Source organism: Aotus nancymaae, unplaced genomic scaffold (genome assembly GCF_030222135.1).
Source record: "Aotus nancymaae isolate 86718 unplaced genomic scaffold, 86718_ANA_hifiasm-v0.15.2.pri h1tg000007l, whole genome shotgun sequence".
Taxonomy (NCBI): Eukaryota; Metazoa; Chordata; class Mammalia; order Primates; family Aotidae; genus Aotus; species Aotus nancymaae.
In genome coordinates, this window is record NW_026988418.1 from 47,898,229 (window position 1) to 47,923,901 (window position 25,673).

A 25,673-nucleotide genomic window follows, 5' to 3' on the forward strand; every position below is an offset into this window, starting at 1 on the left:
ATCCTTATTTTCTGCTTTAATTGTTTAATTCATAATTTTGGTTCTGATTTATCTCTAAGCATGCTACAGAGCACAATACCAAACAAAAACTGCTTCTTTTTCCCTGTTAGAAGTAAAAGTGCATGTAAATTTCCCTGGATGCGTTATGTTTTTAAGAGCTTTTTAAAGTTATTAAAATAATTTTGCAATTTGGTGTTATCAGCTATAAATTAGCACAATGGTTATCTTCTATGGTTGTTTACAGAATAGGAATTTTGTATTAGTGTCAAAATAAACTGAATGACCGTTGAACATTAACTTCCTCTCTTAATTATATTCTTGTAGGAATATCCTGGAAATGAACTTCTGCTTGTTTATGACAAAGATTTCAAATATGGACTTAACTTTTATCTTATTGGAACTGAAGAGGGCAAAGAAAACTATTTAAATGTGAGCAAACCCCAAGCCCTTGTAATTTGTTTGTTTTTGTTGTGGTTGTTGTGGTTGTTTTTGAGATAGGCTCTGCTCTGTCACCCAGGCTGGAGTGCAGTGGCACAATCATGGTCACTGCAACGTCAACCTCCCAGGCCCAAGTGATCCTCCCACCTCAGCCCCACAAGTAGCTGGGACTACAGGGGCGCACCACCATGTCTGGCTAATTTTGTTTGTTTTTTGTGGAGATGAGGTCTCACTGTGTTGCCCAGCCTGGGCAATTTGTTGATTAGCAGAAGGTAGCGGTACCTCTGGGGGATCCCTATACATAGTGACGATTATTCTTGTTCAGCTCTGATTCCTTGGGACCCAGATCAGGTTCTGGCCCCTAGAATAAGTAAGCAGTAAATAGGGGATGAACTAAGTCAAGTATCTCAGGGTAGCAGATTTGCCCTTCATTGACCTAGTGAGAGAACAAACAATGAATCTGGAGTACTGCTTTTCTAGTTCTCTTCTTGCCACCTCCACGATTTTGAGTAAGTTACTGAGCCTCTCATGGGTAAAGTGGTGGCACCTATATTGCACATTTCCATGGCTTTCATGAGGATTCATATAGGTAAAGCCCTTTGTTGAAGGTGGGCAAGAAAGGTAACAGATGTATGAGACTCTCCTTCTGATCTTCCAACCCTGTTTGGTCAAATTGAAGGAGCCAATTTGAGAGGTTTGGTTAAATTGTTTGAGGATAACAGAGAGGTTTGTGTGGCTGTCCGATAAGTAATAAGAATAAAGGGAAAGCATAGAATTAAAAAATATCTAGGCTGGGCACAATGACTCATGCCTGTAATCCCAGTACTTTGGGAGGCTTGAGGCAGGGTCACTTGAGGCCAGGTGTTCCAGACCAGCCTGGGCAACAGAAAAATACCCTGCCACTGCAAAAAATAAAAATATTAGCCAGGCATGGTAGCATGTGCCTGTAGTCCCAGCTACTTGGGATGCTGAGATGGGTAGATCACTTGGGCCAGAAAGGTGGAGGTTGCAGTGAGCCATGATCATGCTACTGCAGTCCAGCCTGGGTAACAGAGTGACACCCTGTCTCAAAAAGAAAATAAAATAATAAAAGCTAATTTAAAATAATCTTTCATTTAGGTTTAACATTTTCAATTTTATTTTTATGATTGCTTTTCTGTTTTTAACTTTTTATTGTAATGAAATATTTAAAATGTATAGAAAAAAGTAGAGTAGTATAACAAATATCTATACTTCATTATCCAGATTTTTTAAATATTAATTTTTATTATATTTACTTTAAGACCTTTTTTTTTGAGACAGAGTTTTGCTCGTGTTGCCCAGGCTGGAGTTCAGTGGTGTGATCTCGGCTCACCACAACCTCTGACTCCTGGGTTCAAGTGATTCTCCTGCCTCAGCCTCCCGAGTAGCTGGGATCACAGGCATGCATCACCATGCTTGGCTTATTTTGTATTTTTAGTAGAGACGGGGTTTCTCCATGTTAGTCAGGTTGGTCTTGAACTCCCAACCTCAGGTGATCCACCCGCCTCGGCCTCCCAAAGTGCTGGGATTACAGGCATGAGCCACCACACCCAGCCACTTTAAAACTTTTTTTAAAAAAAGAAATAAACATTACAAACAATATTCCACTCCCTGTCGTATACTCCCTAATTTAGCTTTCTTTACTCCTCCCCATAAGGACCCATTATTCTAAACTGTTACATATTGTTCTTATCTGTGGTTTTACACTTTTACCATATGCTCCACAAATAATGGAATTTATAGTCTTATTAACATAACATTCATATAGAAATTAAGTCATTTTTATACTCAGTCTGCAACTTCATTTTGCACTAAATTATAAAATTCTAGGATCTGAAAATGTCAGTATATTTAGATACCTTATATATGTAGATCAAATTTGTTCATTATAACTGCTCTATGGAATTATATTTTATGATTTTACCACACTGTCATCAATCCATTCCTCTATCAATATTCATTTGGTTGATTGTTTTTTTACTATTACAAATAAAGCAGCAGTGTGTGTGTGTGTGTGTGTACACACACATCTATCTATATATATAAATCTTGTCTACTGTCTTTCTTCTTTCTATATTCTTGACTCTTTTTTTCCTTTTTTTGCTTTGTTTCCTTTTATAATTCAAAAGTGTGAACTGACAAGAAAAAAGTAAGAAAGTGCTTTCATGTAAAAGTAAAGTTTGTTGCAAAATATATACATATAGCTATAATTCAAATTTGGGCATATATTGTGGAATGCTATTTATTTTACTGTAGCCCCCAGAAGTGCCAGAAGAACAAGAGGAATATAAAGAACATATTCCTGAAGATGTGTATGTTTATAAACCACCTGTCTCTAAACCATGGGTTTCTTTGGGCAGTGAAAAAGAAATTGAGGAAGAATCAGTTATGGAATCTACAAAGCAGGTTAGAGGGTTAAATATGATCTCTAATCATTACCTCCCTGTAGTGGAACAACACTTATTCCTGAGGGATTCGTAAGGTTTACTGTATTTGCTATGGGGGCATAGTTTTTGGTGTTTTGTTTTGGTTTGCTTTTATAGAAGAATGGTCATTGTCTCCCCCCCGCACCCCCACCCCCCAACCCCAGCTAGCTAAGATTTTATTTTGGACCAAAAAAAAAAAAAAAAAGCAACTGAATTGTTTTGCAGCTGGAGGCATGGGCAAGAGGGGTCCCCAGGCAGTAAACTCCCCATGGGTGGGCTGAGGGCTAGGGCTGAGCCTCGGGTGGGTCTCCTGTTCCCTGTGCTCCCCTGCACAGGGGCCTCCCTCCCAGGCTCTGGGGCAACCTCAGGAGGGGCAGGCTGGGAGGGGCTGTTGCAGCTGTTCACTTGGGCAGGACGTCAGAGGACTCAGACACCAGCCTTCCATCGTGAGTTTCAATCTTCTTCACAACCATGGCCTTGGTGGAGCTGGTGCAGCTGAAGGGAGCTGGGGCTCGTGCCAGAGCCAAAGCTGGAGCCCAGGCCATAGCTGAGGCCGGGACTTGTGAAGCCCCTGCCTCACAGGGGCAGAGCTCTGACCACCTGCATAGCCGGTGATGGTCTTCGTATGGATACTCATGTTCTGCATCCCGGACTCCAGCCGGCTCTCCTCGCCCTCCAGTAGCTTGCGGTAGGTGGTGATCTCGATGTCCAGGGCCAGTTTGACGTTCATCAGCTCCTGGTACTCACGCAGCTGCCGTGCTATGTCCTGCTTGGCCCGCTGCATGGCGGTCTCCAGCTCCTGCTGCTTGGCATGAGCATCCTTGAGTGCTGGCTCCCCACAATGCTCAGCCTCAGCAATGGCGGTCTCCAGGGAGGCCCTCTGGCCTTTGAGGCCCTAGATCTCAGCCTGGAGCTGACTGATGTTCCGGTTCATCTCGGAGATCTCAGTCTTGTAGGGGCAGGTCATCCCCATGTTTCCCAGGCAGCATCTGCAGCTCCTCATACTTGATCTGGTATACGCTCTCTGCCTCAGCCTGGCTGTGATTGGTGATCTCCTCATACTGCACCTTGACCTCAGTGATGATGCTGTCCGTGTCCAGGGAGCGTCTGTTGTCCATGGACAGCACCACAGATGTGTCAGAGATCTGGGACTGTAGCTCCCAGATTGCCTCTTCATATAGCTGCCTGAGGAAGTTGATCTCGTCAGTCAGTCCTTCCAGGCGAGATGCCAGCTCTACCTTGTTCATGTAAGCTTCATCCACATCCTTCTTGATGAGGACAAATTCATTCTCCATCTCTGTACGCTTATTGATCTCATCATCATACTTGTTCTTGAAGTCCTCCACCAGCCCCTTCATGTTGCCAAGCTCCGCCTCCAGCTTCAGCTTCTCCTGGCCCAGAGTCTCGAGCTGCTGCCTCACGTTGTTGATGTAGCTCTCAAACATGTCCATGTTGCTCCTAGCTGTTTTCTGCTGCTGCAGGAGGCTCCACTTGGTCTCCAGCATCTTGTTCTGCTGCTCCAGGAACCGCACCTTGTCAGTGAAGGAAGCAGACTTGTTGTTGAGGGTCTCGATCTGCTCCTTCTCCTGAGTATGCATGGCCTGGATGTTGGGGTCCACTTCCAGCTTAAGGGGGCTCAGCAGGCTCTGGTTGACGGTGACAGCAGTGATGCCTCCCATGCCCATGCCGCTGGCCCCAGCATAGCCTGCACCCAGGCCACCCCGGAAGCTGCTGCTCTCCACTCGGGAGAAGCTTGAGGAGCTGATGCGGGCACCGGGCCCACTCATGTAGGAGTGGCTGCTGAAGGCCCAGGGGCCAGAGGTGGACACCTTGTAGGACTTCTGGGTCACCCTGATGGACATGGTGGAGGCAGGAGTTGAGGCAGGCGGGCCGAACCAGGGAGAGATTCCAGAAGGAGTGGAGAAGCTGCTTCTTCGGTCATTGTCTTAAGTGGGTGTTATGAGTTGAATTTTGTCTCCAAAAAATGATATGTTGAAGTTCTAACTCCCAACACCTCAGAATGTGATTCTATCTGGAAATAGGGTCATTGCAGGTGTAACTATTTAAGATGAGGTCATACTGGAGTAGGGTGGGCCCGTAATCCAATACAACTGGTGTCCTTGTGATAAGTTGGTCATGGGAAGACAGAGAGACAGAGAGATACAGGGAGAATACCATGTAAAGAAGCAGACAGGGACTGGAAAGATGGATATACAAACCAAGGAACACTAAGGATTGCTGATTGTTACCAGAAGCCAGGAAAGAAACAGGGAACAGATTCTCCCTCAGAGTCTTCAGAAAGAAACAACCCTCAAACACCTCAATTTCAAACTTCTAGGCTCCACAACTGTAAGAGAATAAGTTCCTATTGTTTTAGGCCACCTCATTTGTGATTCTTGGTTATGGCAGCTGTAGGAAGCTGATATGGTGGCATTTCCTCCCAAAGGAACTCCTGGGAGGGGGAATTGTGTGTGAGTAGTTTATTAGGAAAGTGCCCCCAAAGAGAACATGACAAGCAGCTGAACATGGACATGGAGGAAGCCCTGCCAGGCTGCACTCTCAGCCTAAAGTCTGGCAGAGGGAAGGCTTCAGCCAAACCTGGAGAGGAACTCTGGAGTGTAAATTATACCTCAGAGTTGTCCCAAACAGAAGCCAAGGAGAAGGGTTTATGTATCCCTCCTGCCAGTCCACCATTAGTCAAGATGAAACTGCCAGTTACTTCCTGTTCTTTGCACCTGGGGTAAAGTGGTCCCAATAGCCCTAGAGCAGCCCTCCAAAGAGGAGGAGTAGGTGCTGCTCATGCGAATGGAAAGCACACAGAGCTGGAGGTGCTCACAGAAAGAGCACAAAGGGTTCTGAGAGGATCTGGGCAGAGGACCAACGTTCACACATCCATTTTTCTCCAGGGGCTTCAATGTGTTACCTTTACAGTTTACATGTGTTACAGATTACATATATGATTTCTCAAAAACGAAGTGAATTTGGTGCACCAGTTAAGTTCAGTGACCAGAATGCTTCCAGTGTAAAAGATGCTTATATTGAATGTACAGCCTACCCAGATAAAAATTTTACCCTTAAACAACTTGAGAAAGATGTCGGCATGCAAGTAATCCCTCAAATAAAAGACACAAGCACTCAGACAGAATGGTAAGTATGTGATGGGTGTATGTAATTTTAGAGCCAATTACAGTCAAATCTAGTAAATTCCATGATTTATTTTGAGAGCTTTATAATAAAAAGAAGTAGATTAACAATGATGACACATAGATCTCCACAGAGTAATTCAATTCAGGAAGATCTAATTATATTCAATAATGCCTTTAAAAATCATAACAGGAAAATGAGATACACGTATAGAAGACTGAAAAGACTGGGGTGGGAAAAATGAGTGATGCTGTTAATCATTACAGTGTGGTCATCTCACCTGGCATATTACTATTGCCCCTCACTGCTCTGTTCTACCACTTAAGTCATAATTCTTAAACATCAAATCAGATGGAGTTAATTCATTGTCTAGATTTCTTCTTTGGCTTCCACCACTTAAAAAATACATCCATCCAGAGCCCTTAGGATGGCATATGAGGTTCCCCTTCCTCTGTAACGAGGCACTGTCTGCCTCTCCAGCCCCATCATCCCTTGTTCCTAAACAAGCCCTCTGTGTGCCAGCCCTGTGAGCTGCTTCCAGTTCCCAGAATGTCTGTGGTTCCACCTCTTTCTGCCTTTGCCCCTGCTTGAATCTTCCTCCTCTCAGTAAGTGGTAATGATATTCTTCTATTTACTCAGACCAAAAGCCCTGGATTTTGTTGGATCTATCTTCAAAATGTACCCACTGATATTACCTTAGACCATTCATCATCATCTCCTGCTTGGATTACTGTAATTCCTTCTAAGTGGGCTTCCTCTATCCATCTTTTCTCTCCTGCATTCAGTTCTCCATAGAGTAGCCCTGGTAATCCTGTTAAAATGCAAGTCAGATCATGTCACTAACCTAAACCTTCCAGTGGCCTGTCATCCCAAAGGAACCTACAAGGCTTCATATGATCTAGATCCCTTTACCTCTCTGCCCTAATTTCCCACAGTTCTCCCTGCTCATCCATCCAGCCACACTGGCTTCCTCATTCCTTGATTCACCAAGCACACTCATACCTAATGTGTTTAAGCTTACAAGTCCTTTACATAGAATGCTCTTCCCTAAGGTTTATTCCCTCCTTCATTCAGACCTCTGCTCAAATGAGGCATTCCCTGACACTCCTATATAAAAGCAACAACTCCATTACTATCTACCCCCTTACTCTATTTTTCCCCATTGTGTTATAATCACTTGATGTGTATTTTTTATCATCTTTCTTTTCTTCACTCTGCACTTGGAATTTAAGCTCTATAAGATAGAAACTTTTTATATTTTGTTTGCTGCTATGTTCCCAACTCCTAGGACAGTTCCTGGTATATATTTATTAAATGGAGGGGAAAAAGGAATGGAGGAGGGAAAAGAGGAAGAGAAGGACATATGTAAGGAAGAATGTGCAGAATGATGACAGATTTGAATCCAGTGTTAAGTGAAGAGCTATGAAAATACACAGTGAGACAGGTCATGACCAGAAGAATCAGGGATCAGCAATATAGAGAATGCTTTTCAGATCTGTGTGAACCAACAGGTTAAAAACCATGGAAGTGCAATGTTAAAGTAAGGGCACATATATACAGACTCCAAAGGTTGGGCCAAGAAAGGGGTCAGAAACAAGAGATGCAGATGAACAGACAGGCCAAAACAAGAGGAAATAAAGAGAAACACAAGAATTGGTAGTTAAATCCTGGCAGGGAAGGAGGACATCAGATATCCATAAATATCAAGAAGTGAGGGCAAGAGAGGAAGGAGAGAAGTGACAGTACCAAAGGAACTTGAATTTTGAGACAAATATCTAAGTCAAGCCAGCCAGGGATTTATTCTGTGTTCCTTCTAGGGTACAGACAAGTCCCAAGAATGAGTCAGCCAGTGCAGACTCAGAATACAGACCAATAATAATAATAGTGGCCGTGTTCTTACATAAGAGTAAACAGATGAGAATAAGGGCAGGTCTTGACCCACAAAATGAAAAAATAAAAAAAATAAAGACTTAAAAGGAACTTAAATCATTTAAACCTAGATGACTGGGGGAAGCTGGTACCATGCACTACAAACAGGAAACTAGGAAGGGTGGCTGGTATGAGGTAGAGAAGGTGGATATGTGATTATATTGGAGGGAATCAAGAAAAATCAAAGATGTGGTTCAAAGAATAATGACGGTAAAAGCAAATGCCTAGTGTTCCCACCACATACCAGACATTCTTCTAAGTGCTTTACACATATCAACTCAATCCTCATAACTGCTTTCTGAGGTAGGCACTATCCCCATTTTACAAATAGAGAAACTAAGGCAAAGAGAGGTTAAATATGAAAGCCCAATGTTTTGGGCATAATTTAAACCTGAAGCAATAATGAATAGTTTTGCTGAAAAACAACAAAACAAATTGTATTTAGAGAGTAAGAGTGACTCTTAGTCATGTTGCTACTTTGACAAAGCCATCAAGCAACATATCATTTTTAAAAATTTAACCCTATCTAGAGAATAGAAATTAAAAGGTAAAGCTGAGATTTGAACCCAAGTCTCTCCAGTTCCAATACTAATAATATTCTTTCTTTCTACCATTCTGCCTTCTGATATGGATACTGACCTAAACAAGGAAAAAAAAATGAATTATTCTAGTAAATATACTCAAAACTCTCTTACCCCTTTGTCTGATTACTCTCCATTTAATAATTACCTCTCACAGAGACATTCTGCATTGTGCTGACATTTGTTTAACAAACACAAACTATGTAATGTTTTGTTGAGCACTTAAAATGTGCTAGGCACTGTTTTTAAAGTTTTGCATGTATCAACACATCCAATTCTCACAATGACCCTATGGGCTAGCTACTTTAATAATTTCATTTAGAGATGAGAAAACAGGCACAGAAGTTTAGATAATTAGCTCAGGGGTCACATAGCTAGTAAATGATAGAACCAGGCTTCAAAGCCAGGCAGCCAATCACCAGAGTCCACACTCTTAACGATTGTGCCATGCGACTTCCAAGCCCCATAGCTAAGAACAAGAGCTCACCCGGTCAAGTACATGAGACTGATAATAAAGCCCAGAGGTACAATGCCATATGGCATGTACACAGACAGAAGCCACTAAGAGCATACTAAAATGGAGCAAGCCTTCCTGCCATCATCACTGCCGAAATGTCTTATTCCTACTTTTGTATGTTTAGAGCAGAGTTTCTCAACCTCAACACAATTGACATTTGGGGCTGGATAATTCTCTTTGAGGGAAGGCTGTCTTGTGCTTTGTAGGGTGTTTAAGAGCATCCCTGGGCTCTACCCACTAGACAACAGTAGCACATCTAGATTGTGACAACCAAAAACATTTCTAGACGTTGCCAAATGTCCCACGAGGAGGTGAGGTGCACACTGACTTAATGAAATGAAGACAGAGCGAATGATAAAGATGGCAAAATGTTCATAATTGATGAATCAGAGTGAAGGGTGTATGGGAATTCCTTATACCCTTCTCACAACTTTTCTAGACATTTGAAATGATTTCTAAATAAAAATTTTACAAAAATAACATCTTTTTGATTATGTTGGAAAGAAATTCATGTAGACTTTGAATGGTGGTCAATATCAGTTGTCAAAGATAAAGAAAAAATTCAATGTATAGAATTTAAATATAAACTAACATCCTAACTTATTGTCACAGAGACACACTTTTAAACTTTCATGACCCATATGTGCTTTCCTTTGACCTAATCTTTGATATTGAATTTTCTTTTAATATACTAGGACATATCCCAAAAATGCTACCACGCAATATTATCCAAGAGAATTCTCAGAAGAAGAAAAAGAGACACTCAAACAATCAAAGCCTTTGGTTGATTTTCTTAACAATGCATCCATAAGGTAAAAAATTGCATATTAAATTTTAAAAATAAAACATAAAATGTATATGTTTACATAGAATAACAGGTCTAAATAAACAATTCCACATGTGGTATCTAGATAAGAAGTATGAAGACAGTTGTCAGGTATGACATATTCTACAGAGTCTCAATATTTCTTTCCTTTCTATTGCTAAGCAACATCTTAGCCCTCCCAAGCTAAGGTCACATCAAATAGTGTAAACAGTTGAGTGTGTGAGGATGTTTTCCTAATTGCAAATTAACAGTTACTTGTATTTACCATGGTTACTTTTATGTAAGTCTTTTTCTCCACTCCTCACTCCTCTTCTTCATTAACTTTTTTTTTTTTTTTTTGAGACGGAGTCTTGCTCTATCACCTAGGCTGGAGTACAGTGGCACGATCTTGGCTCACTGCAACCTCCGCCTCCTGGGTTCAAGCAATTCTCCTGCCTCAGCCGCCCAAGCAGCTGGGGCTATAGGCACATACCACCATGCCTAGCTAATTTTTTGTATTTTTAGTAGAGACAGGGTTTCACCATATTGGCCAGGCTGGTCTTGAACTCCTGACCTCAGGCGATCCACCTGCCTTGTCCTCCCAAAGTGCTGGGATTACAGGCGTGAGCAACTGCACTGGGCCCTTCACTAACTTTTATAGGATGAGGAGAATGCTGTGGATGTCATTAAGTATTTGCAAAAATGTAGACGAATTTTAATTTAAGTGTCTTTTTGGACATTTCACTGAATTTAATTCAAGTGTCTTTTTGGACATTTCACTCTTATCACCAATTCCTGTGTTCCTGCACTCTTACTGGCTTTGAAAGAGAAGCATCTTCAAAATGCCCCCTAAGCTACTACTAGGACTCTGGGGCTTCTAAACAAGAGAAACAGCTTGACAAATTCTCATCAAGCTAATACTAGAGTTTAGAGAAGTGGATCCAATGGAGGACATGTCTGCCAGTTATACTCAAGAGGCTGGTTTCCATTTCTTTCCAAAATTAACAATGTGGTAGTCAACTTCATATATAGCCCAAGTTAAGCTTTTTTATTTTTAAAAAACATCATTGGTTCTTTCAGACTGGATTAGATATCCTGAAAATTCAAACAACTTTCAAAGTTGTTACCTATACCTAGAGAGACTCTGGCTCAAAAATTCAGTTAATGATTGAGAGAGAACATTATTTGCCACTCCGTCACAGGAAGCATGCTATAATTTTTCTTATGTGGGCAATGAGATAGAAACATGAAAACCTGAGTTTTTCCCCCATATCAAAATTAAGTAGTCATTACAATTTTTCCTGTAGGAATATTAAAAATAAGAAGGTTGTTTATATATAATCAATATCCAGAGAAAACTAGATCTTGAGGAAATAAAAAGAATTGTTCAAAATAACATTGTATATTAGCTTTAGACCTGGGCTTTTATTCTTCCCTCTCAATTGCCATGCTTATAAAGAAAAGAATAGTGGACAGCTTTATAATTCCCTTCTTGAGATGTGGGAAGGAGAAGCCAGATCTATAAGAAGAAAGAGGCCGGGCGCGGTGACTCACGCCTATAATCCCAGCACTTTGGGAGGCCGAGGCGGGTGGATCACGAGGTCAAGATATCAAGACCATCCTGGTCAACAAGGTGAAACTTCGTCTCTACTAAAAAATACAAAAAATTAGCTGGGCATAGTGGCGCGTGCCTGTAGTCCCAGCTACTCGGGAGGCTGAAGCAGGAGAATTGCTTGAACCCAGGAGGCAGAGGTTGCGGTGAGCCGAGATCGCGCCATTGCGCTCCAGCCTGGGTAACAAGAGTGAAACTCTGTCTCAAAAAAAAAAGAAGAAGAAAGAGGAAAATTGGCACGGGAATTATAATAGCATTGGCCAAGAGTAATTAAGAAACCCTTGTTTATGTCACTGCAAACTAATTTCCAGCTTTAAAACTGCTTAAGGTTTATTCAAAAGTTTTTAATTAGTATACACCTGATTTTGTTCTGGAAGAAAGCCCTTTTAGAAATGAGCAATTTCTTTCTCATAGAATTTTATCTAAAACAAACTTAAGGGAAGCATTATTTGCTAAAAAAAAAAAAAAAAGGCAATGACATCAGATGAGAGAACGGAACTTCAGGGGGATTCACAAACAACTAAGAAAGCTTCCTTTCGGGGTTAAAATTCCTAGACCACAGTTTTGCCAACCTCCAATTCATTACTCTCAGGAGCCACATGGTTCCAGGAAAGCAAGAAATCAGAAACCAGAAGAAAGGTGCTGTCTTTAATTCTTCCTTGTGAATTACTTCCCCATTCTGGCTGAGGAGGAAAAATCAGAAAGCCAGAAAGTCACATCTTTAATTTCTCTCCTGAGAATTCCTTTCTCATTTAGGCTTCATCAGAAATAAATATGATCTGGAAAATGCTTACTAATGCTTCTACTGGAAACTGGACCACACTTTAAGTGGCCAGGTCTTAGGAAAGGTGTCTATTTTGAAAGATGAAATACAAGAAGAATTTAACCAAGGGAGAACTCAATTAGGCAGTGACTGATAGTGTAATGATCAATGACAGGGGCATAAAATGGTACCCTTTTTTATATTTTGGGAGTATTTATGTTTACTGTTTAACTATATAAAGGGATTTTTCTTATTTTAAGAAATTCATAATTGAGAACCACTTTTTCAGCTTAGCACACCTATATAAAACCAAGACGTTTATAGTTTTGATCATTAGGGTAAAACCTTGGGTGGCATTCTAATTGTGGGAGGGTTCTAATCGACTTTCGGAGTATACAGAGCTTTCAGACCTAAGCATAAAAGGGGATAATAACCATCATAGTAATTATTTTAAGACAGGAGCCTGTCAAACCAAGGTCCCTAGACTACTATTAACAAATGATCCTAGCACTCAGATGGTATCTTAAAGGAGCGATATTAGTATTTTTAGCAGGATGACTTTTCATTTTGGGAATTGTCTCATGCATTGCAGGAGGTTTGGAAATGGAATTAAGCACAGTAGCACCTCCTAGGCATTGTGACAACTAAAACTACACACATACACACGCGCGCGCGCGCACACACACACACACACACACACACAGACTCTTCTAAACTCCAAATCTTCCCTTGTTCAGAATCTCTTATTTGATGTTTTGAATTACATATGTATTAGGGCTATCCTATTTAGGGTAAGTGATCATTTAGTATAGAACATGCCTAAGAAAATTGCCATTTGTGACAGTTAGGGCTTTCCAGGAAGCAAATGACGTCACATTAGAGGCAGAGGTTTACTGAGGATTACACTATGAAAAATAAAGGAGGGGGACACAGGACCAGAAAAGTAGAGCATCAGACAGATTCTCAGCCTACCCAGTGGGAGCTCCAGAGCAAAGATGTCTGATGTGGGAGTGCTGCACAAGGAGGACTGGCCAGGACCAGCCATCCCTGCAGCTCAGGCATTGGCCTGGAGAGAGTGCAGCCTTGGCTTGGAAACTGAGGCAGATCATGAAGTTGCTAGAAGTTCTGAGTAACATGCACCATGATTTTTTTTCTCTTAAGTCATTTATTTCACGAGGTTAATCATTATTACCAAACATAATTGAGAATTATTATTTTTATTCAGTATAAATGAAGGTAGGAGGAGTTGCTAAGATAGTCACATCATTGGATACTAAAATCCAATATCTTAATTGCTTTTTTATTTTTACAAATTAGTGTTGAAATAGCCCTGCAGCAAAATGAAATCATGAACACATTTACTGATGACTGGAAATACCTCGCAGAAGAAGAAGGCACCTTTGGGGACAAGACTGATACCCACCTGAAAGAGTACCAGTCCTTTACCGACCTTCATAGCCCAACGGAGAAAATGATTACCTGTGTCTCATGGCATCCAACTATCTATGGTGAGATGGAAATGATGGGGATTTCCTTTTGTGATAACATTGAAATTGTCCGTTGCAGCCCAGCATGGTGGCTCAAGCCTGTAATCCCAGCACTTTGGGAGGCCAAGGCAGGTGGATCACAAGGTCAGGAGTTCGAGACCAACCTGACCAACATGGTGAAACTCTATCTCTACTAAAAATACAAAAATTAGCCAAGCATGGTGCTGCTCACCTGTAATCCCAGCTACCAGGGAGGTTGAGGCAGGAGAATCGCTTGAACCTGGGGCGATGAGCCAAGAGCATGCCGTTGCACTCCAGCCTGGGTGCCAGAGCGAGACTCTGTCTAAAAAAAAAAAAAAGAAAGAAATTGTTTGTTGCTTTCATATGTAAAATTGCAAACTAGCTCAATGTCAATAAAACACCTTCCATTTGCTGAGTGCTCGCTAGGTACCTGCCACTGCTTTCCATGCCTTCACTGTTGTGTGTCCTCCCAGCAACCCTGAAGGACACACACATGTCATTATCTCTGTTTCACAACAAAAGGACCAAAGCTCAATTCAGGGAAGTGAGTTGCCCAGGTCACCCAGATGGCACAAGGCAGAGTCTGGGTTTGACTTGGGCCTGTTGCTCTCAATGGCTAAATTTATTCCTCCGAACACTGCCTTTCTGGTTATTGGACCAGAGAGGAAATGCGCCTCCTTTAAAGAGGGAGGTAGGTAGGGATGTGCGAAGGTGGAAACATGGAGAGCGGTCTTTGTCCTCTTCCTCCTTTCACCCTCCACCAGCCCTTTTCTCACAAAAAAAGAAACAAAACAAGCTTTTCTTTTCTTCCAAAATCTTCTGAGTCTCCTGTATATTTTATACTAATAGTACATGTCAGTTTGGACCAGCCAGATTTCAAGTGCTAAATAAGTGACATGTAACCAGCGGCAACCACATTAGACAGCAGAGCTCTAAGAAAACTCTTATTCTCCTGTGGACAAAGTGAAAATGAAGAGTGGCTGTGTAGAAAAGCAAAGGCCACATCTTTCCATGTATAGTTGCTACCAACTTTAATTTCTACATGTGTTTCAACCAGGGCTAATAGCTGTGTCAGTGGCCGTGCGACTTTCTTTTGAAGACAGAGTTTACTTTTCTGGAAAATTATTGCTGCAGCCATCACTGATTCTTTTCTGGAGCTTCTCCGATCCTATACATCCTCAGGTAATTAAGGAGAGTTGCCCACATAGCCTAAATTTTCAAAGACTACTTTCATGTGTACCTTTAGCAGTTTTCATTGCAAAGTACTTCGTAATCACTTAATGTTGTAAACATTTAATAAAGTTAGGCTTTCTTAAATGCAGAACTTGTCATCATTCCATTTGAGCAAAACTAAAATTTACAATTTGTTTATTGAACAAATCAACATGCTATTTTTTTTTTCCAAAGCTTATAAGAGGAATGTTTAAACTATTTTTAAGACAAACTCTTTTATGGACTTTACTTAAATACTAATTGGTCAATTGCAAACAGATTTTAGTTTCACATGAATTTCCTCAATTCCAAGGATCACCTGGTAATAAATAAAGGTGACTGTGTGGGAGAGCACTGGGGAGTGGTAGGGACTGCGGCCTTGGAGAGTGCACCACCCATCTCCAGGCTGTCTGCCCTCTTGTTGCCAGGTGGTCCCATTGTCAAGAGAATTGAGAAATTTGGAATTTTATATGAAATCACCCAATTTTAAATAGCTCAACTAAAACCAAACCAAAACCCACAGAAACCCCACTCAAACTAACCAAAATGCATAGCAATTCAAATAAAATGAGGCTGAAGGCTGGGTTTGCTACACGGGGTTCTAGTTTCCATTGTCTGCTCAGTAAGAGATCTGCCTAGTGGGTGGGTGCTGTATTGTGTTAGATTAAGTTATTTCAGTATATTAAATATAATAGTAGTTTGTTTCTAAAAGGTATTGCATAATTAAGACTTTCCCTAATAAACCCTAGGCTCCCCTTCTTCCCTTTTCCCTAATGCATTTGAATTAAGGTAGTTTTACTGTAATAGATTCTAGATACTTTAATTATTACAGACCCAGAGATCAAAAGGAAAGATCTGTAGCCCTTTCTTGTCAGCTGCAACATCACCACTCCCTCACTAGAGTTTTCTACCCTTTCTACCCTGTAGCTCTCCTCTCCACTCCAGGAGGGCCTGGCTCAGTATTCAGCAAGCAACAAAACAGGCACAGATCCTGTCCTCACAAAGCTTCCCTTCCATGCTTTTCAGGAACACTAATTTCATAGTCTTTTTGTTTATAAACATTGTCACATGCTCCCAAAATGACTACAATTTGTCTCCACTGAGGGGTGGGTTTTGGGGATACCTGCGTCCCCTTGAGAACATACTCAATGTCACTCATATGGCCAATGTGCACAAGAAAATTAAACAAAAGTAGCTTTTAGTCCAGAGGCAGAACTCTGGGAATAGACTCTATGCACCTTGCTTATAGATAGCTATAAAATTAGACTTTTAACTGTCTTAATATTTTCTAGCCATGATCTTAATAGGTTTTTTCACTGTTTCTTGAATTTACTGGGTTTACTTTAGTTAATGCTGGAGAGCCCAGATGACATCTTCTGCTTCAAGTTCTGTCCAAGTGATCCTAATATCATTGCTGGAGGCTGTATCAATGGGCAGGTACTTAAGGAATTTTTTTTCAGCTATGTATTAATGTAGACAACCTTCAGTAATAAGTTTTGATTTGACAGCTTCTTGGACTTAAGGATTCAATTCAGCAGAAGTACGGCATGCCAATTGTGTGCCAGTCACCATACCAGGAAGCAGGTTATAAAGACGTGTTACACGTGGTATCAGCTTCTGAGGCGTTCATGGGGTAGGGTAACAGCTTCAAAACTGAAACAGAATTGGGTGTCTATTTGTGTTGCTGGAATGGAACCACATATTGTATAAGATTCTATGGAAGAACAAAAGCTCTAAGTATTACTACCTCTTGGAAAAAAGGCCTCTTCTGAAATTTCCTTGGGAGTAGGAGTTAGAGGATGATCCAGAATTTAAACAGAAATTCACTGGAAAGCATACATATATCACTGAATTTATGTGTGTGTGTGTGTGTGTGTGTGTGTATATATATATACACACACACACACACACACACACATATAGATAGATCTCGATACCATTTGTTATCTTCTTTTTAAGTTATTTAATACCAAATTTGTATCCTATCCTCCAATATCCTACTTCTCTAGTGAAGCAAAATAATCATAAAACTGTTTTATGGTCAGTTTAAATTCATTGTGACTAAGTGGGTTTGACCATTAAAAGGTATATGATTTTTGTGTGTGTGGTTTGAAAAACTTCCTTGTGGTTAAAATGTAAATGCCTGCAGCTTCCATATCCATTTATCCAGAACCAAAATAACCAGGAAAAAAAAATTTTCCCCTCAATTTTGTTCAACCATAACTAAGGGTCATAATGACTCAGAGGCCATCCTCCAAGCCCTGCAAATCCTGAAATGCCTTTTTATTCATTACAAAGGTAATGTGACTTTGTTTTAGAATATTTTAGAAAAGCACATTATAAAAATAAAACCACTCACAATTCTGTACTCCTGACATTTTGTTAACACTTTAGTGTACTAAAATACCTTTTAGTCATTGGAAACCTAATTTAGTGTTACATATCTACCTTATCCTGATTTTTTAAAAAAATATGGCCATCAAGATGCATAAGAATGCAGAGTTGGCCATAATATTCAATTAAATGGAAATAATCACTTCTCAGCCCTCTTTGGACAGTCAGGTGTTTGTACTCAATTCTGGAGTATGGGCTGTTTTTTCCTGGGTCCCAAGCAACTGTTCCTACAATCACAGCACATTTCCAAAAACAGGGAAAGAACTTTTCCCAAAGCAAAGGGAATTGCATGACATTTATTTTGGATTTTAAAAAATACTGGCATTTATTAATATAAGCACAAAAATGAAAATGCCAAAGATACTTTTACAGAGAAGAAAACGTTCTTTTTATATTAGCTTTAAAAATTGCTGACTTAAGGTATAAGCTAAATTTGATTATCCCCTAAGGTGATTGACTTATCAGGCTACAAACCAATAGTTAAAATAAATTAAGACCCAGTTAGATATTTTCTAAAAAGGTTATGATAAATTTATCTCTGTTTTAGATTGTCCTGTGGGATATCACTGCACATGCAGATCGCATAGAAAACATTAAGGCAGGTGATAGTAGAAGTAAGAAAGCCACACTGAAGGTAAGCTTTTTACAACATTTCATTTGCAAGTTTTCTTCCATTCAAGAGTTTATGAAAAAAGTACATAATATAGTTGCCAAGGTTAACAAAAACTCGAAAGAGAAAAAAGGAAAAAAAAGAATGTTACTTCCCAAGCCTTCACCTGTGCTTGTGAACATGTTCTCAATCACCTTTATGTGGTGGGCCCTTGACTAAAACACAATGAATCAAGTTGCACCATCTATCCAAGGATATGAAGTTCTGTCTTGTTGTTATTGAAAAATGAAATGAAGGGACCGAGTGACCTGCCTAAAGTGAGGTGATTGAAAGAGCACCAGACAGAAGGGCGGGTACCCAAGCTGTACACTGTAGTCCTATGAGTTTCGGCATGCCACCTCACCTCAGCAGGATGGCTTTTCTCATGCATAAAATGAAGGAGTTACATCATATTTGATGATAATACACCATGATTTTGTGAGGCTATGGATTCTGTTAAGAGGGTTGAGAAGATTCCTCAGTTCCCAACTCCATACTTACCTGCCGTATTGCACATCTGCTACAACCCAGTTCTTTAGCCTTAACATCAACAATTCTCTTATCAAAGAAGGGTGAGATGTGGCTTTCTATAGACACAAAGAAATACTCCTTCTAGAATGAGATGTCTCCTTGATTCTTTATGGAGTAGGTCGATAATACTTGTTAAGTTTAGAGATATTATCTTAGAAGCCAGGCGTGATGACTCACACCTGTAATCCCAGCACTTTGGGAGGCCGAGGTCGGCGGATCATAAGTCTAGAGATCAAGACCATCCTGGTTAACACAGTGAAACCCTGTCTCTATTAAAGTACAAAAAAAATTAGCGGGGTGTGGTGGCACATGCCTGTTCCCAGCTACTAGGGAGGCAGAGGCAGGAGAATCGCTTGAACCCAGGAGGCAGAGGTTACAGTGAGCCGAGTTCATGCGACTGCACTCCATCAAGCCTAAGCGACAGAGCAAGATCTGTCTCAAAAAAAAAAAAAAAAAAAAAGAGAGAGAGAGAGAGAGAATCTTAGACCAAACTGAAGGGGAAAGTAGATAATCCTATTACCTAAATATATGATATATGGAAACACTAATTTTTGTTTTTCCTTGAACTGCTATATCTCTAAGTTGTTAAGTTTAATTGGAATGATGAGTAAAGTATGAGTTCATTCATCAGCCTCTGAAATTAGCACTTAACTTTCTTTTAATATTTTTCAGCCTATGTTTCTCCTTGAACCAGAGAGTAATACAGAAGCATTGTATATCAGACATTGTGCAGTCTCTTCAATAGAGAGTGGACATAAGAAAGTAATTACAGATATACACTGGCTGTCTGACACATTTGAGGTGACACTTGATGGCCTTATATTTTTCTCCTGCTGAATTATATATTTTCAGATTTTATGAACAGAAGGTGTTTCAAGTCAACAATTTATTTACATTTAAATTGTGAAATAACCAGGAACTAAGCGTCAAAAAATTGGGTTACTGTTGCCAGACCAGTATCTGAGATGGGGGTAAGAATAAGGCCAATCTTTCAACTCGATTGGTTTCTAACTAAAAAATGTGGGTGGTGTCAATACTGGTATAATACAATAGTGGAGAAGATGAGGGCTTGATGTGTCAAAATGAACTGCAATTATTTTACACCCTTAGCATATATGAATTTAAGATTTATGATCTCAGATATTTGAGGGCAGGGAGCCCTAAAGATCTGTGACATACCATGTAATTTTGCTGGGCACAATCTGGAATTGAGTGTGCTGAGAGGCTGGTGGGTGAAAATTGTATCACTTTTATAATATTTTGCAGTAAAATATAATACCATCTTCTCTGTTAATATATAATTGCTTTAAGCTTCCTGTAAACTATAAGAATATGTTTAGTTTCCAGTATATAGATTCTATGAAAAAATGTCCATGGCACAGTAACTGGTCCACTTGTTAAGAAAAATTTATCCTTTTACATATCTTCAAAGTTGATATTTGGAACTTTATTCCAAAAGTAGTACATGTGGAGAAAGAATCTAGACTTTCTTGTATACATTTTTCTCTTCTCCAGTAATAAACAATTACCTTTCATTTTACCTGTGTTTAATTTTTAAAAACATAAAAATGAGAAACCAAGTAAAACTACGGATATAAATATGAAAGTGAAGTAGATGGAAAAAAAAAAGCTGACTGCCCAACTTCTGCATTAGTGTTTGTCTTTATAGTTGTATACTTACTTGAGTATAACCTCACAAAGCATGGGGTTTATAAATTTGGAAACTAGCAAATTCCCCAAATGTTTCTCTCAAGGGCATAAAGATCTACTGTGTACTTTGAATAATTAACAGGTGAAATATCAAGAATATTCTGAGAAATTAGAGTTGTAAGAGGTGATTGTCATTATACCAGTTGTAAGAGGTATTCAAATGTATGATGCAAAGCAATAATACTTTTAAAAGTTATAATGAACCAATAGTTTCTGTTATATATAAAAAGTTTACATATAATAATGGGAGTTGTAATATAAGTAAAGGAACTTCATATCACTTCCATTTCAACTCACACCATGCATGCAAATTAATTCAGATGATTTTAAATTTTAATGAAAATAACAAATCATAGAAAAATACAATAAATCAAAATAGAATATCAGACTTCTGGAATGAAGATAGTTTTTAAAGATGATTAATGTTGAAAGAAATCAGAAAGAAATGATTGACAGATTCAAAATATTTACATATAAATTTCTAAATTAAAAAATAATGAGAGGCAAGGCAGGTGGTTCATTCATGCCTATAATCCGAACACTGGGAGGCCGAGGTGGGAGGATCACTTGAAACCAGGAGTTCAAGACCAGCTTGTGCAATATGGCAAAACCCCATTTCTATGTAAATTAAATAATAAGAGGGATGAAGAGAGATTAATGGGTACAAATATACAGTTAGATAGAAGAAATAAGACCCAGTGTTTGATAGATGAGTAGGGTGACTATAATCAACAGTAATCTATTGTAAATTACAAAATACCTAAAAGAGAATAATTTGATTATTCCTAGTATAAAGAAAAGATAAATATTAATATTTAAGGTAATGGATAGCCCAAATACCCTGATTTCATCTTTACACATTGTATGAATGTATCAGTATATCACATATACCCCCAAAATTTGTCCATCTGCTATGCATCAATAAAAAATAAAAAGTAAAGAGCAAATAACAAAATGGAGGAAAATATTTATACCAAATATGGTAAATATAAAAATTTTTGATAAATAAGCGAAAGACATATAAAATAAAACAATTAGTAAATCAACATGAAAATTATTCAGCCTTTCTAATGTAAAAGAATTTAATAGTAAGGCAACAATAATGTGCTATTCTGGATTTATTTAATTTTAAAATGAAAAATTTAATTAATATGTTTAAAAGAATAAAGTGGCCAAACCAGAACACATTGCTGATTACAACATAAAACTTTGGACTGCAGTTAGTCAATGTGATTCTTAAGTCATCCAAATTTTCAAACTATTTGACCAATAATTCCAATTTTAGAGAATTCATATTAAGAAATGATCCAATTTATATCTCAAGATACAAAATTACTTGCAAAAAGCCATGTCAAAGTGTTTCCATGAAGGAAGACTGGAAGAGAATATAAGGCAGAATTATACATGATTCTAAAATATTCTGTTTTTCAAACTTCTATAATACTGTTATGTTTTTGGATTTTTAGTCATTGAAACATAAAACCACAGAGCAAGCACATCTCTGATGTCTCTGACTTCATTATAGCAGAAAAGCCTTGGTAGAGGGAGAGGTAACACCATGGGGGTTCTGGAATGAGTGGAAGTTGGTGGTTCAGGCTGCAGAGATGTCCATCAGGTTTGTGGTTGCCAGGCTTCTGGATGCCTGCAGACCTGACCAGGGTGCCACCTATACCTTCCTCACCCCTATTCTCACCTAATTTCATTTGCTGCTAGAAGGCCCACCTTGTTTATTATTTTGCTCATCAGTTCTATCAAGAGGTTAGAGAGTTGGGGAAAGTCATCTATTTCCCTCTCAGTTCCAGAGTGGCATCTTCACAGGATGCCTAAAAGCCTGCTGCCACCTTTGAGAGCTAGTGGGTTGGAATTTTGGACCTTCTAGGACCTGAGGAACCACAGACGCTCCTGATAATCCTCTCTGTGCATGCAGAGTTATGCCCGTAATTAAAACAGGGGCAGGTCTTAACAACAGACATGGCACACTTATATTTGGTGTTTCATTTAACACTTAGCCTCTTTCCCATTGATGTTACCTGCTTAACAACCTCATAAAAGCACCTATGTTTGACTGTACAATTCAGCAAAAAACTGACAGAGCCTACATTTCTAATAATAATGGATAATGAAATGGTGGTACATGATCTGTATATTATAAAAGGATTAGAATAATTTATGAGGCCAGGTGCAGTGGCTCACGCCTGTAATCCCAACACTTTGGGAGGCCAAAGTGGACATATCACTTGAGGCCAGGAGTTCCAAACCAGTCAGGCCAACATAGTGAAACCCCTACTCTACTAAAAATACAAAATTTAGCCAGGCGTGGTGGCACATGCCTGTATTCCCAGCTCCTCGGGAGTCTGAGGCAGGAGAATCACTTGAATCTGGGAGGCGGAGGTTGCAGTGAATGAGATTGCACCACTGCACTCCAGCCTGGGGCACACAGTGAGACGCCATCTCAAAATAATAATGATAACAATTTATGAATATATAGGTAAATGTTCAAATTAGGTGGAGTGAAAAATCTCAGTATAAAAATTTATATACTTCTAATTAAAACTATGTAAAAATGTTTCCATGACAAAAAGCTAGACAAGAATATATTGCAGAATTGTTTTTGATTTTAAAACCTGAGATAGTTCTTTTATTAACATTTAAAACAAAGAATAAAAAACGTAAAAGGTAAATAGCTATGAGAAAAACAATGTTATTTCTCTTGCACTTTTGAAAAATAGATTAACAGAATGGGCTCCGTCTTTGAAAATCGAAGTGGAATATGCTGTCAGCTTGTCACATGTTCAGCAGATTGGTAAGTCTTATTTCAAACATTTCCTAATGTGTTTTCATACATGTTGTTTTTTCTTAGATGCTTCTAAAATCAGTGTCTTCTCCTTAATCTTTATTGTAGGAATTAAATCTAATATAACTAAATGAAAGAATGTTATGGATTGTTGCTGGTTTAAAAATTGTTTTATAGAGGTAAATATATTATGTAAAGAACTAACTAAGCCTTGTGGTTGATAATGTTATATAGCATTACCCATAGTTCTCCTTCACATTCTCATATTTGTAAATTTGTAATATATGTTATTTACATTCAGTTTTATCTAACAATTTTAAAGATTACAACATTTAATTGGGAAAGCTTCTTTTTAAAAGTAGAAGAGTTTTAACCTTTTATTGTAAAAAGTGTTTTTATAAACAACTCAGTAGCTATGTTGAAGAATATTTACTTAAATAAAATTACATCTCCCAATTTATAGAACTAAGAATTCATAATGAAACAGGAAATATGACGAATACTGTTATTTAGCATCCAAATGCTGGACAAACTTTCCCATTCCAAACAGCTTTGACCCCAATGGAAACAATTACACCATAAGCCACAGAAGCAGCTGTGGAGTGGCAGGAGAAGCCACAAGTGATGTTAGCAACAGCCACAGGCCAGGGGTGAGGGAGACATGATTAATCCTGTGAGCATGTATTGGGGAAGATTCTGTTACTATAGGCAATGAAAATTGACAGTGGCTAACTTAAGGGAAGAAATACATTTATTGAAAATAAATGTATTGGATATTTATACCAATACTCTACTGGGTGCTTTAATATGTTAACTATTTTTATATTTGCAACAACCCTGTAAAATATTTAAAGAAAGAAAATATGAAGCTCTGCGAGATTGCACCATTGCACTCCAGCCTGGGCAACAAGAGCGAAACTCCATCTCAAAAAACAAAAACAAAGAAAAGAAAATATGAGGCTTTGAAGGCAAATTCATATTTCACCTATAGCTGACTAAATTAGAATGAGTTATACATAACAGTACTGAATGTCCCATATTGTAGCTAGTAAGTATGTTCCTGAATCGAAGGAAGAGCTGACTTGGGCCTTGGAAACAGCCCCAGGGATTTGGGTAGCAGAAACAAATGGCCAGCCACTTTTCCCTGCATGGATCAGTGCCAGTTATTGTGTTCTGTTGCTCAAGATTCAAAGTAACTGGGAGAGGTTTGCTTGACTCCCATTGTATCATGAATCTATCCCTTGGGCCAGGGAAGAAATGACAGACAACCTTGAGTGACAGTCCCAACCTGATTGCAGCAATGGAGAATGGGGCGGTTCCCCAAAGAACCACTAGAATGCTCTTGCCAAAGAAAAGGGGGAAGTTGTCCACCAGGCAAAGACAATACATCATCCATAGGGCCATATGAAATATCATGGAACAATTAAATTACATTATATTATGATTTCATAGGGAAACACCTGTGCTATAATGTTGATTGTAAACAACAGAATGTAAAACTATACTGGGAGAACATTTAAAAATATATTGACGTGGGTCCTGAGTTGTTCTGTATAATGATGGCCCTTGAGTTTGAAAGGAAGGAAGAAGGCTAGCTGGTTAAATTATTATTTTATATGATTACTATGTAAATATGGGAATATTCTGGAAATATTTCCTCCAAAAATTATTAAAGTAAAAAATAAAGTTGTGCTTTTAGAAAAGCTTTCAGTTACCTGGAAAAGTCCACTAGTCCTAACCTTTATACTTCAGCCATGCTAAGTATAATATAGAATATAACAAAATAAATTTTCATTAATTAAGAATGTATAACTGATTTATATAGAAAGTTGAACTGATGCTATGTGTATTTAGCAAAGCCATATCATGAATGATGCTAATTAATGCTATGAGATTTAAGAAGAGCAATATCATTTTAAAAAACATTTTTAAACCAACCATAAGCATGTTTAAAAACAGATCTTAATATGTCACTTGGGGTGTTTTCTCAAGAAATCGATTTGACAATATAAAAATGATTAATATTTTTATTAATTTTAACCATGTATCTGTTATTTAAATGAATAATTTATATTGATTAAATTATATTTAAAATTTTGTTAGTCTTATCTGAGTTGCTATTTAATACTTATACATCTAAGTTATTTAATCTATTCTAAATTTATCAGATTATATATAACTTTAGTGATAGAAATTATGGAGCTAATATGGCATATTTTAGCCATTTTCATTATATATTTTTACGTAAATGATACAAAGAATATAATTTCAGACTAGTGTAAATAATTAATATTAAATACACATAATTAATATAAGTATCATTATAATGTGTTGTAGTTTCATTATCAGAAACATATTCCTCACAGGTTAATTATGAAAATCAAATGGGATAGTGTATGTGAACATTCTTTATAAAGTTTTGTATATACAGAGTATTATTTTTGGTGCACTCTGTATATGTGTGGAACTTCTAAAAAAGTTTTAAGATATATTGTCTCATTTGATTTTTAGAATTAATCTTTGAGGAAGAAGGAATAAGGATAAATAACACTTGTCTTGTTGAGTGCCTACTGTGTACCAAGCACATTATATCCAACTCTGTGTATGTTATTTTCACTGTATTACTTTTAAGATTATGT

The 25,673-nt window shown here is 38.5% G+C and overlaps 1 protein-coding gene and 1 pseudogene across 6 annotated transcripts in view; one reads left to right on the top strand and one right to left on the bottom strand.

The window, feature by feature from the left end:
• DNAI3 (dynein axonemal intermediate chain 3) overlaps positions 1 to 25,673 on the top strand; it is a 144,341-nt gene that overhangs the window by 23,609 nt on the left and 95,059 nt on the right. For 5 of the 6 annotated variants that reach the window (XR_010341220.1, XM_064372583.1, XM_064372584.1 and 2 more), the window contains exons 5-14: positions 325 to 429; positions 2,716 to 2,865; positions 5,833 to 6,032; positions 9,752 to 9,868; positions 13,554 to 13,744; positions 14,802 to 14,926; positions 16,304 to 16,393; positions 17,898 to 17,984; positions 19,203 to 19,331; positions 22,970 to 23,043. Coding sequence is in view for 5 of the 6 variants with exons in the window: in XM_064372583.1 (XP_064228653.1) it covers positions 325 to 429; positions 2,716 to 2,865; positions 5,833 to 6,032; positions 9,752 to 9,868; positions 13,554 to 13,744; positions 14,802 to 14,926; positions 16,304 to 16,393; positions 17,898 to 17,984; positions 19,203 to 19,331; positions 22,970 to 23,043 (1,268 nt within the window). In the remaining variant the exon portion in view is untranslated. The remainder of the gene's footprint in view (positions 1 to 324; positions 430 to 2,715; positions 2,866 to 5,832; positions 6,033 to 9,751; positions 9,869 to 13,553; positions 13,745 to 14,801; positions 14,927 to 16,303; positions 16,394 to 17,897; positions 17,985 to 19,202; positions 19,332 to 22,969; positions 23,044 to 25,673) is intronic. The other variant, XM_064372581.1, reaches the window with a different exon arrangement.
• LOC105710396 (keratin, type II cytoskeletal 8-like) lies at positions 3,287 to 4,747 on the bottom strand (annotated as a pseudogene).